Source organism: Dermacentor silvarum, chromosome 3 (genome assembly GCF_013339745.2).
Source record: "Dermacentor silvarum isolate Dsil-2018 chromosome 3, BIME_Dsil_1.4, whole genome shotgun sequence".
NCBI classification, from domain to species: domain Eukaryota; kingdom Metazoa; phylum Arthropoda; class Arachnida; order Ixodida; family Ixodidae; genus Dermacentor; species Dermacentor silvarum.
This window is the reverse complement of record NC_051156.1, coordinates 114,868,777-114,882,207: the sequence shown is the minus strand read 5'-3', so window position 1 is coordinate 114,882,207 and position 13,431 is coordinate 114,868,777. Positions and strand designations below refer to the sequence as shown.

At 47.8% G+C, this 13,431-nt stretch overlaps 1 protein-coding gene across 12 annotated transcripts in view; it reads left to right on the top strand.

Annotated features, from left to right (window-relative positions):
- The window catches only part of LOC119445722 (ABC-type organic anion transporter ABCA8-like), a 136,908-nt gene that overhangs the window by 106,943 nt on the left and 16,534 nt on the right, over positions 1-13,431 (top strand). For 10 of the 12 annotated variants that reach the window (XM_037710005.2, XM_049663555.1, XM_049663548.1 and 7 more), the window contains 5 exons: positions 2,983-3,042; positions 6,712-6,825; positions 10,241-10,433; positions 11,134-11,276; positions 12,672-12,944. In XM_037710005.2, the coding sequence (XP_037565933.1) occupies positions 2,983-3,042; positions 6,712-6,825; positions 10,241-10,433; positions 11,134-11,276; positions 12,672-12,944 (783 nt within the window). The remainder of the gene's footprint in view (positions 1-2,982; positions 3,043-6,711; positions 6,826-10,240; positions 10,434-11,133; positions 11,277-12,671; positions 12,945-13,431) is intronic. The other 2 variants (XM_049663550.1, XM_049663549.1) reach the window with 1 other exon arrangement.

The window sequence follows — 13,431 nt, the reverse complement described above, 5'->3', positions numbered from 1 at the left end:
CCCATGTTTGAGTTGGGGGAAATAACGCCTGACACGGTAGTAGTAGTCTTCGCAACTTTATTTATCCTTCTTAAAAGGAAAGGGGCCGCGGGGTAGACGGGAGGGAGGGGTCTACTCGAGGTAGTCCTCCGCTACCTTCTCAGCCCAGCCCAGGATGGCCTCCTGAACGTCGGGCCTGGAGCTGCTCAAGGCAGCCCCCACGGCTACTCACTAGTTATTAAATTAAGGGGAGGGGGTAATGTGTGTTGAGGGCATCCCCACATACTGTGGTTGAGGTTGGCCTCGGCCGCTCAGCATGAAGCGGCAGGACGGGAAGGGTAGTGAGGTGTGAATAACGTGAAGAAAGTGAGGGGAGGGAAAGGTGCCGCCTGACGTGAATACGCCGAAGGAAACGCAATGAGCGTCTTGGTCACCTTCACTCCAGGCGTCTAGATCAAGTCACGCATGGGCTTCAAATTTGGCCGCGTTTCTGAATTCGGGGTAAAGTCATGAACCGATTATTTACATCTGTTAAGCGCAGCCGGCACAGTGATCTTGGTATAAAATGCTTAAGAACGCAAGAAAAAAAAACTGTCAGCCCTTCCACTGGGGTGGAGATTGGAAGACCAGCGAAGCTGTATTATGGTGGCAATTATGTATTTCCAATTATGACTATTAAGATGGGATGGTGTAATTGGTTATTTAAGCTATTAAATAATGAGAAATATATATGATCCGGTGGTTTTCATTTACATAGTGACCACAGGAACCTTGGCCTTATGTTCGCTACGGTACACCGCCATGGGGTGTACGGCAAAGGTTGGCACGTTCTTCATAAACAGTTCACCAACGCCGCACGCGTTCGGTGCCAACGCGGGCGAAACACCGCCGCCGACAACAGTTATGCTGCGTTGCTGGTGCTGCTACATGTTCAAGTTTATACAGCTCCTCAGAATTTTGAGAATGACAGCCCATAAACAAATGTCATGAAACAAAACACCGGCAGCGCATGATTTTTACGTTAAATCTTCTCAGACTGAAATATCAAAAGTGCCAAACAAATAGATCACACTCGATGACCGCACACAACCGCTGTCAAAACGCTGGCGTGAGCAAGCGCGCCAACAGCAGTGAGCGAAAGTTCATGCGGTCTATCGGTTCAACGGAAACTGAGCGGCGAAAGCACAGCGCATACAAAGGTAGGAACCGTGTTGCAGATCGCTTTCAAGATACGGGGCGCGCGACCGCCCGTCGCCGCGCAAAGTACAAGTACGCAGTTAATCGCTCGCAGAGCAAAAGCCGCACTCGCTTCCTCCCGCGCTGCTTTCTCGCTTTCCTCCTTTGGTGTGGGTGATTGAGTCGCCAGTTACCTTTGCGCCTGATCGCAAGATACGCATTTGGTGCCGTAGCTAAACGTCGCCTCCCCTCCCTTCCTCCCTCCCTCCCGTCCCCCCACGGCCTTTCGCGCGACGGAAGAAGTCGCGTTTGCTCTCCGCCATGCGTTCGCTCCCAGGGACGCGCGCTTTCACTCGCACATACAGGATACGGCCAATGAGAGTTTTTTTCTATACGGGGGCACGACCATCGGAGACTGAGCCCTTAACAGCTTCGCTGTAAAGAATTGGCAGCATATCTGCTTGCTTCGCTGCAAATGACGTCGAAAGACGATAGTCTTCAGCCACCCCTGATACGTAACACCCTCTCTTCTCCCCCATCCCACCCCTCACGCTCTTCCCCTCCCCTCTCACTCCTCCCATGTCTGATGCAATGGAGCTATTGCTGAATTCAATTCAAATTTCCCGCGTTCGCCCTGCTCTCGCGCCATCTGTTGGGACATTTTATTACTGTTGGCTTAAAGCCGACTACAGAGGCGCGGCTTCAGTCTCTTTGACACCATTTCTAACGCACTAACGTAAAACCAGTCCTATGTGTATTCTTAATTAAATGAATTAAAGCTGCGAATCACAGTTTTGTACATACATTTTGCCTCAAATAGGCCTGAGGTTTCCTTTGCGCTGTATAATGTTGACGTGTATGACCCCGTGCCACCAGTGCTAGTAGCTTGGTTGGTTTTGGCCGAGCGGTTGAATCGAGTGATAGACAGTTTTTTTGATAGACAGTTTAGGTAGGCCAAGAAAGACTATTCTATTTAAAAAGAACACTCACATACATTCACACACCGAAACACCCAAGAAAAGGGAGTCATTTCTTGGGTGTTTGTGTGTGTCAGTGCGTGCGTTCGTGTATGTGAGGGGCGTTCTCTTGCGCTCTTAATTTGGAAGACTACCAGTAGCTCAACTAGAGCTTCTTCTACGGCACAGGCAAGGCGGCGCGCTCCCGGACTTCTAGAATCCGCATACTTCGACGGCGGTATAGCTAAAGAGAGAGTGAGCTGCTGCAATGCCAGCGAAGCTGGCTAATCTGAAAGGACCAGCGAAAGATAAAAAATAAACGTGACCGCAATGACCGTAGTTCTTTCTTTTACGTTCATTCTTTCCTACTATCACCTTTGACTTCATTAAATTCATTTTATCAATTTTTTTCTTTTTTTGTAGAAGAACGGAGAGACGGGAAATTTTGTGCTGGCCCTAGCGTAAATATACGTGACCGTAACTGAAATTTACGTAATTATTCATAAATATGTGTAACAGCCTGAACATCGGCCAGCAGGAAAATGGCCAAAAGAGTAATGCAAGAGAAATATTAGCATGGTTAAAAAAAAGGTGAGGAGGGACGGCATTATACTTACAATATTGCCTAAGATTGCGGCTGGGTAATTGCGGAACTATCAAGACTGCATTTATTTACAGCGAAATGCGTGTTTGAGCAACCGGGTCTTGAGCAACCACTCTTGACTGACTTAGAGTTTCTCTTTATAGTGTCTCTTTAACTTTGCTATTTAACTTTAACTTTAACTATTTTGCTAATCAGTGTCTTTGGGAGGCACGAGCGACGGCGCCTTATTGGCTTTATATAGGAAACCTTTATCCTTCTTTCTTGCAGCACGAAACAAGTCAGCACTCTGGTACCTCCGCCAGCTCTGCGGCATCCAACGGGTGTCAGGTACTATACGTGCAACGTCTTCACACGTACTACATACGTCTACGATCCAACCACGCAGCCATGCCAATCTGAGCCACTCGCAATTGTGTTGTCAGTGCGCGCTGCCAGCGCGCCTTTTCCCGCTCCGCACAATATCGACAGCAAAGGTAACGAGGTTGTAGTACACCGCACGAGGTGTTAGAAATGCAACCGGAGAAACGCAAGATCCCTGCGACAACAATGACGAACTTATAAAAGGTTCACAGTTCTGGAGCTTCGAAACACTGACAGCCCTGTTCTGAGAATATATATTTGGGGGAAGGGGAAAATAAATAAAAAAAAATGCGCGCGCACGAGAAGTTCTCGGAAAATAGTAGAAAATAAGGCTGATCTTAACGAACAGTAACACGTTCATCTTCGTTTTCGGCTGCAGCTGCGCTGCGGCAGCATGCAAAGCTGAACGGTGCAGACTGACGTTGATCAGCACGACAGCACGTAAAGTCGAACGGCAACGAAATTTCAATTTAGCCGATTGCGCGTTCCGAGAAGGGAGGAACGCCATTGTGTGGCGCTAATTCTTCCGCCAAGCTTCATTCCGTCGCCGTTGCGTTGAAGGGTGATTACAGGCGGACAGTGGACGGGATATCCTTTCTTCTGGTTGTATTTCATGATTGGCTGACGCAGCTCGTAGTAGCTTTCGCTGCACGACACGGAGTTGAGACGAAATAGAAGCACGTGAAGCGTGCAGCTGGTGGTTAGGCGGATGCGACGCTAATCCCCATCACGTGGCCTTAGAGGTTTTTTTTTTTTTTTTTTTTTTTTTTTTTTTTTTTTTTTGCGAGCCGCCGACGACTCCGAAGCCTGTAGGCCACGCCTAGGAGCCGCACTGGTTCTCAACGTTCTGGGTGAATGCTTCGCTTCTGGCGATCAGTACTAACGACCATATTGTTTTATTTCGGTATCAAAAACGTCCATTTTGGCGGGCTTTCCGTCACGCGTGTACTTGTATTTCAAGCGTAAAATTTTGCGAGGAGGCCCTTATCTATATACCTGCGCTCTGAAACTGGCTGCTTACGCGGTGCAAAATTTTGTAGCAGTTCGCACTGCACTGTGTTTATAACAGCGGATCTGTTTAAGCCGGCCGTAAGTCCGTGATGCGTCGGAAAAAAAAAGTGCGCCGATTCTGGTGGTAGTGTAGAAAGGATCCAAGCACAATGGCACATACCCCTATGAACTAACAAAGCTAAGCTTATCTAAGTCTAGCTAAGCATGGTTGGGACTACTTAAGCTTAGTGAGTCATCGATAGCCAATGGATAGCCGATCAATAGCGAATCGATCAATAATCAATAAATTCCGGAAAATGCTGGGGATGATTTGGTAGTGCTTAGCCTAGCCCAAAAGACAGGACTAGCTAAGTGCCCATCAGCTCCGCTGTCTGTTTAGCATTGCGCCTCCAGTGCAAGCTATGCTAATTTTTTTCTAGAGCAGTTTGATTCGACGCGTACTGGAAATATTTCAAAACGGACTATGACCCCCGCAGCAGACGAATGCGCGCTCCATTTTTTGCATTGCTGATAAGTATTAACTTCAACGGATGCATTTCGCCACGTATTTTGAGGACTTATACTCGAAACTGCTGTTATACACAGGGTTTCTGCTAAATGGATATTGCTTCATTACTACAGGGCTTCACGCGGGTATTTCGAAAATGCGTGTGCTCTAAAGAAAATAAGTGCTGTTAATTTGTGAAACATTATTAGCCAACATTACTCAAGAATTTATCTTGCGAGTAGCATCCGCCTCTTGAAGTTTTCCACCTGATGTGACAGAATGTGCCACAAGAGATCTGTAATAAATGTGCCTCCGTTAACATGTGAAACCTTGTACAAATACGTACGCTAGTTCAGATGTCCCCGCAGACTACCCCTTAGCAAGCGTACTAATTACGCCGTCCATTGTGTTACGCCCGAAAACTGTACCTCCGTGATGATGATGCAACTCTGTTTCGCTTTCTCTCCCACAGCTGCGAGCCTGCGAGCCTGTCCCAGCTTCGATGGTGCTGCTTGTGTGCGCTGTACTACGCTCGAATTAAAGCGATACTTTACGGCCTGTCTCTGCTTTTCTGCTTTGCGATGCTGTGCTGCGAACTTTTGCATGCGTCTTCTCTCTCTCTCTCTCGCATGTCACTTCAAATGTGTTTGTTCATGTCACGTGTCGACGTGTAAAAGTACCGAAGACGCTCGCTGCTACTTTCAGTGTGCTGACTGCATCTGCGCTCACCTTGCCGGCTTGTCTTCACTCGTTTCCTGCATCGTGACGCACAAGCACACTTGCGTCTTCCCGTGTCCGTGTTTTTGACTTTCATTGGACGATACGTTGCACATTCAACAAATCTCGCTGGTGTGACGTCGTATACCAGCGGAAGTTGTAATTACGTAGTGGCGTAGCCAGGAATGTGATAATGCGGAAGCATTCTAGCACTATACTTCCATCCGTTCGTCTGTCTGTCTGTGACATGTGACACAATGCGCTCCATAGATATATACCTATACATGGGGTCGTATGTATGACAGTGCCTTATGAATACGGATGAGTATAGAGATTTATTATTAGCAACGTGAAAAAAAAGTCCTGCTTTGGAGTGTCTGCAGTAACATTTTTGGGAAGGGATTATAAGGGGTTGGTAGGAAAGGGAGGGGGGGGCGTGCTTAGCGCGCTCCACTCGTAGCTATGCCTCTGTACCCGCGACACCTTCAACTGGTTGTTCTTTTAGCGTTTCGGCAGCGCTCTATAACAAGGCCGCGTGAAACAGCGAATAATGTTTACACAGGGCATGATCTTTCTGAAGCGGCGATAGTGAAGTGCGATTTTAGCTACATTACAACCCGCTTTTTCTCGCAATGAAGCTCGAATGCCTGTTTTCACGATCTTTCACACTGCCAGAGTTCTGTGAAACGAATCAATAGAACGTGCCGTTAGGTACACAGAAACATGCGGAAGTTTGTAAATGGAGGGCTTAAACGATTGGACTGACAGCATATAGCAAAGTATACGCACTGAGATTGCGGGCAAATAATTGCCGTAGATCTGCGTGGAGATCTTTCGATCGAGAATACGTCAATGCGCGATGGAAGGAATGCGAGAACAGGCCGAAATATATAAGGTCGGCACTTCGCTAAATCTCCTTTCTTCTTTTTTTTTTTCTTCTTGGTGTAGTCATACCATTAAAGTCTAGATTGTGCAGCTTCAGCGCCGTCGTGATCGCACAGCGGGATGTTGCGTCGTTTGCTCGTTCGGTGTCGATGTTCCAATCACTTCATCTATACATCCGACAAATTTATAATTTCTTCATGTAATGTTAACGTGGACGCAGTGCTGTCATGCATGGGCCGAGCCATTTCGGATATTTTCGTTCTGGGTGCGTCAGTGGCTTTTTTTTTTTTTTGTCACCGTTTTGTCTCCTGTCGCCCTCTTTTGCCTAACCCCGCCACTGCCAACAGCACTGCCGTATCCCCGCGTCGTCACGTTTTGCACCGTCATGCCCAGCAACTTTTGAAAACTGGTGTCACCTGTCTGTGTCGTCTTAAGCGCTCTGAGCTTCCGAATACATGTGGAATGTAGGAGTCGACGGATGCGACGTCGTAAGTATAATGGTTGACAAATTTTTCCTGCATCTGGCGCATGTGCAGACAAGCCACCGGAAGGAGATCGAAGAGATGGAGCTGCTCAAGACCAACAAGGAGACCATGCCCGTCAGCACGGTGGAGCCGAACGCGCTGCAGGCATTCATGGCCTTCTTCAAGGCGAGTGCACGCTTCGCACAAGGTCGCGGGTTCGCTTTCCGGCCGCGGCGGCTGCATTTCGACGGAGGTGAAATGCAAGAACACCCGTGCAGCTAGATCTAGCAGTACATTAAGGACCCCAGGCGGCCGAAATTAACCCGAGGCTCTCCACTACGCAAAATGTACATGGACTAAACTTAGGAAAGCGTCAATTGACTCACACTCGATACGAATGTAATTGGCTAAAGTTAAGAAGGCCTGAACTGACTTACAGTCGATGCGCATTTGAGTGATTCAAGTCAAGAATGCGTTAAATTCACTCACACTCGATGCAGATTCATTTGACCATAGTTAAGACAGCGTCAATTAAGCCTTTTAGACGTTTTTTTTTAACTGCGCGAGAAAACGAGGACACGCGAAAGAAACACACACGACACCACGAGCGCAGTTAATCCACAATGCAATTAAGCCACAATCAATTAAGCCACACTCGATACACTTTTAATTGAAGAGTTAGTGAACACTTTCAAAATATGAAAATCAAAAGGCGTTCGATTCGCTAGTCGCCGTAATCTAAAGGCGTTTATAATAGTGAGGTTTTAAATTAATAGAACTGTGTACCTATTATATTTATTGTTTAATTGCGTAGAACAGAGATATCCCCCCCCCCCCCCCCCGCTGGCACTCCTTTCTAGGTCGAAACACCATGGCTACGTAAGTCGGTCGAAAGGTCTCTGGTGTAGGTAGCGCGAACAGTGTTCGTACGTAAAAGTGCACTTGTGACCCGAGGCCGGCTCATAATGTGAATCAGGAAAAAAGAAAGCATTAAGTGGCTATTTAGCGCTAAATTCGAGAGAACCTCTTTGAGGTCCCGGATCAATGATTTAAACCACGCTCACCACATTGCAAAGTGTTGGTGTTGTTCAGGAGCTCGACGAGCGCAGTACAACTGGCGGTAGTCCGGGACAGACCACCATGAGTTGCACTATACATGTATGTATGTATGTATGTATGTATGTATGTATGTATGTATGTATGTATGTATGTATGTATGTATGTATGTATGTATGTATGTATGTATGTATGTATGTATGTATGTATGTATGTATGTATGTATGTATGTGTATGTATGTATGTATGTATGTATGTGTATGTATGTGTGTGTATGTATGTATGTATGTATGTGTGTATGTATGTATGTATGTATGTATGTATGTATGTATGTATGTGTGTGTGTATGTATGTATGTATGTATGTATGTATGCATGTATGCATCTATGTATGTATGTATGTATGTATGTGTGTATGTATGTATGTATCGCGTGCGTGCATGCATATATATATATATATGCACACTGCGTGACCGGCTTCCCAAACTTCACACACATACACGTTTTTTTTTATTGACACTCCTAATGCTAACGCATTAAAAACCGCCGCCGGGTTTGTTTTTTCGAGTTTTGGCCACATTAGGAAAAATTACTTATTGTCGAACATACGGGACATCAACGTTTCTTCCTAAATATAGCAAGCGTCACCTTATTTTTTTAATTAGGGTGCCTACAAGTTTCGTTTGACTGACGTCAACAGACGTTCAACTAACATAAAAAAGTGATTTTTAATGATACATGGTGGCCCAGTAAGAAAATTTTATAAAAAGTCAATTTACACGCAATCTTTCGATAAAAATCGAAGTTAGCTTTGTAGAAATATTTGTAAGGGCGGCGTGACTCATAGACGCAGAGCGGCTTTGAGACGTTCAACGCCACGAATCTATGAATCCTCGTGTCCCGTCCAGTTATACCGGTAAGATATTTCACAATGCAAGCAACTAGCTAGCCCGTCTTAGCATTAGCAACAGCATCAGCCACAACATCAGCAAAGCGCGCACTTCTGCTGTCGAAATTATACGGCGTTACAAAATGGCCGCCGCCATGTTGCACCGATGCTTGTTTCCGCTCAATTCGTGCCCTCCTCCTGTTGAAGGGGTGGCGTATGCGTTTGCTGGCGCCAGATCGGGAACCCTCGACTTGGAACGCGGAGTTGTTTGTCTCGTAAAGTCAGGTGGCCCGGTGCACATTGTTAACGTGTTTCCGGCTGTCCTCCTGTCTGTGTGTTGAGTCTGGAAACCGTGTGCGACGTTGTGCAGGTGCCGGGATTCGAAAACCACATGGAGCAACAACGCGCAGAAGGAGCGACTAAAACGCCAGCTTTCCATCCTATTACCTACCGTACGGTGCAATGCAGCATAGCTAAAAGATTTATGACAGCTACTAAGGCACCCAGTGTTTATGTCGTAAATGTGTACGTACCGGTGTCAGTCTTTATAGAACGTATCGATAAATAAGTACTACATTGCATTCCGCCACAAACTAGAGAGTAAACTAAGTAAAAAATTAATTTTGACCCAGGTGGTCAAAATTCATCCGAAGACCTCCACTACTGGGTGCCTCATAATCAGAACTGGTTTTGGGATGTAAAACCCCAGAAAGGAGAAGAAAAGTTTCGAAGGGTTATTCGTACTCCAAATACCGGTTCAAATACGAAGTGGTAACTTCATATCCGTGACATCACGCACATGTACAGGCGCTGACGTTATGGCCCAAAAATTCGCGAAAGAGCCCGGCCTTTTCTTTCTCCGGTAATAACCAACCAATTTCTTTTTAAAAAAGTCGAAGCTTCGCCCGAAAGACGAAGCATCGATTGCGATAGCAAATTAGTGGACAGCTAAACGAAGTAAGGACAGTAGTTTTATCGACGGCATAAACTTGTAAACATGGGCATATAACTAAACTAAATATCATGGTGTGCACGCGCGCATAAGCAAACATGAACACATCTCACTCGATGACCGCGGAAACTCGTTGTCAAATCGCTGGAGCGAAGAACCGGCAGCAGGAGTGATGCAGCAGCAGTGAAGCTGCAGTGAGTGCGGCAGCAGCGGTGAGCGAATTCACCTTCGTACTGCCGCTCGCATCAACGCGGACTAAGCCGCGAAAACACAGCGCAAGGCGGACTCTGTCCCCGTCGCAGATGGCTTTCAATATACAGCCGCTCGGGCAGGCGCGCGCGGCCCGGTGTAGAACACCGCCCCCCCCTCCCTACCTTCCCCCCGAAGCCTTGTGCACGACGGAAGACGGCGCGCTTCCTCCCTGCTTCCCTCACTTGCGGGCACGTGATTGAGCCGCGATCGCCGGCTCACCCTCGCACGCTTTCACTCGCACATACATCATACGGCGCGCGGCGACGATTTTATCGCCCCTGGACTTTATACGGAACCTCACGGCGACGGCGACGGCAGAAATGCCGCTAGTGTCCATATAATTGCTACCGCAGTAAAATTATGGAAGTGAAATCTAACAGTCATGGACCCTTGATGTAACGCTTGGATGTCCCGATTAACTTACACGGCGGTGGCGCTGCATGCATGTTTCAGGCCCGGCTGCTGCTGTTCGTGCGCGCCCCGATGCACGTGGTGCCGCTGGTGGTGCTGCCGGTGATCATGGTGATGCTCAGCTACACCTTCCTCAGCAAGAGCGAGGTGCCCGTCAACAAGCTGGGACTGTTCACGCCCGACTTCTACCCGGAGGCCAGGGTCATCGAGGCCTACAGCACGGCACCCAGACAGAGTGAGGCCCATATATATACATATATGCTCTCGCCGCGACGTGCACTTGAGGCTTCTTAACCGGCATCTTGTTTGGAACGACAATGTAGCGTGCCTCTTTCTTCCCTACGATTATGTCTTCGCAAAGCTGACTGCTTTGCGGATAGCATTAAACTTTACCACTGTCTCTCGCGTCGTATTTCACTCTGCCATACACTTCACATCAAACATCGCCTTTGTGATCATGATATCGCTATGTCGACGTTTATGGAACGAATTCGCGTGAACCGCTGTTTGCATTTCGGTGGAGCCTGTGAACGGTGTAGGGCATTAACATAAACAGTATATGATACTAAAGTTGTGACTTGCGCGCTACCTAAATTTACGTTGCATATGATGACAATAAGGATGCCTGTAAGCACCACATTTAGTTCTAAAGCATTTAATTAACCGCTTCACGAAAGATGATTCCAATCCACATTGATTCCAATTACCTGTGCGTTAGATCGGCATTTTTTTTTGACGGCTCGTAGGGCATTACGCGAAGATCTATTTGTGATCTGCAAAAAAAGTTGTTGATAGTTAACGCTGTCTTGTGCCGCCTATCTGCATGTCCGGCTCTCTCACGCTGTTTACACGCATGAACTACAATTAACTCGCCTATATCATCCCATACTTCGTTGCCTTGCCTCTCTCCCATTCGCCATCCCCCACCCGTGCAGGCGAGCAGATTCGATTGTACGAGGAGTCCATGCGCAAGCAGAACATTAACGTCTCTTGGCGTAACGGCAGCGTCACGCTCGACAACATCCCCCCGAACAGCTACTACGCCTCGGTGCCCGAGAACCTTGGCGGGGACTACAAAGTGAGTCAGTCCTCCGTATATTGTCGAGGGCATTCAGGTGCGTATAGTGCTCGCATGCCATGGACATCGACTGACGGTCCAAGAACCAAGCGCTTCCATTACGTAATGCATGCCGAAGTTTCCTTCTGAATGACAGTCGCGCAACGCACCGCGCAGAATATTACTTGCATCAGACTTCGTCAGTTGTTGCGATGTGGCGTTGCTGCTGAGTCTCAGCTACTATGGCTGTATGTAGGGAGGTGGGCACCTTCAGGTACTTGCCTTTCGCCTTCCTTAAGTGTACACGTCTTAGTACTGCGTACTTAGTACGTACTACGTGTCTTAGTACATGTCTAGTACACGTATTAGTATACGTGAATCTTAAATAAATGTTTCGCTTCCCATATTACCACACGATAAAGAACGTAGGATATGCCAGCCTCTAGAAAACGAAGACGGTCCAGAGACAAAGTGAACTCTAGCATGAGGGGACTATGTGCTCACACTAGTGAATTAGTTATTGCTATAGATTGAAAATAAAGATATGCGTTGTTTTGTTTGTTCTCTGTCTAGTCGAGGGTCATCGTTCTGCAGCTATACGGGTCAAGTTTATTTTTACAACGGCTAAAATCGGAAGTGCACCGTCCGGCCCATAGACATCTACCCTAGCTTATCTGTGACGGAGTCTCAAGCTTGTGTGTATCCATGTCCGTAGAATCCGTATACCTTTAAAGCTGAGCACAGCGTCCCTATTTATGCTAAGTGAATCAAGACCATCACGTGTGACTGACGAGCCCAACTGCCTGTCTTGTAACTGCACCGGTAACGTGTCAAGTATAGGCGCAATCCATTGCTCACCGTAAAACGACCGTGTAAGGTCGCGCTCCACTTTCGTCAGTGGAGCTTCGGTGAAGGGACCTCAGCCTGGACGACGTTCGTCGCTCCACAGCGCAGGACTTCCGCGCGCATTTTCGCATAACGACACTATAGACACGCAGGACAGTTACGTGGTCATCATATTGGGGACCACGTTCTCGCAAGAACAGGTGGGCCTACTATAGCTAGTAATTCAGGGCGTGTTTCTTCGTTCTGACAAACATGTATGCGAGTACAGCTTTCATTTCAATGAAAACCATCGCAACGCCCAACTCCCTCGTGAGTCAGCCGCCCCGCACAAAACTAGTCAAACTCGGTCGACTAAACTACAACTGCCAGTGATGTCTCTGCATCTTGCACACCAACAGTTCATTCCAGAAGAGCGTTTATGGGACAGTCCGTGATCTTCACTGACTTTTCTCGTGAAACGCCGCTTATGCAGCGAGTAAACTGCCAAAGTATAGACGTATCGACCTCCTCGCCCGCGTAACGGGTACAGTCCGTGGATTCGCGCCGTAACCCTGAATCTTGTGTCCGCAGTACACGAACCCCCTGACGCTGCTGATCAACGACTCGCACGTGCACACCCTGCCCATCCTCCAGTCGCTGACGTTCAATACGCTCTACGCCGCCCTGGAGAAGAACGAGTCGGTGCTCGACGAGCGCCGGCTCAGGATCTCCTCGTACCCGTGGCCCCAGCGCGGGGTCGAAAAGGTGTTCGACGCGCAGCTCTACACCTGGACCATGATGATGAGCGTCGTGCTCGCGTACATGCCCTCGCTCATCGCCGTCGAAGTAGTCGAGGACAGGCAGGTGGGTCGCACTCGGACGACACTATCTGCGATTGTGTGTGAGCGGCCGTCTGGCGAAGGCTCTCCTCTTTCGGGGTGGGACTGTAGTTTGGTCGCTTCCTCGGTCTAACGCGGCATGTCTAATGCTTTCCTTACGTTTTATTAATTTATTCCTTTTTGGAAAATACAATGCATTGGTTGTGGATCAGGACAAAATGAGGTGATTAGCCTACCGACGCCGGTCCTGCTAGCGCTGGGCGCGAAAGCAAGTGTTCATGTTACAACATGAACACGAACGCTATGAACGCAGACAGAGCTTCTGACAGGACAGTAGCCGACATGCAGCGTTGGAAACGAAAACTACCCACAAACGAGAGGATGAATGCTGGTTTCAAACGAAGTTTTTAGCCTAGAGGGTTAATAATTTCAACAGTTACTGTTTCGTTACTGTCTCGGAGCCGCGTAGCAGGTCCGCCGTTGCATTTACGCTTTGTGTAGTACTTACACTC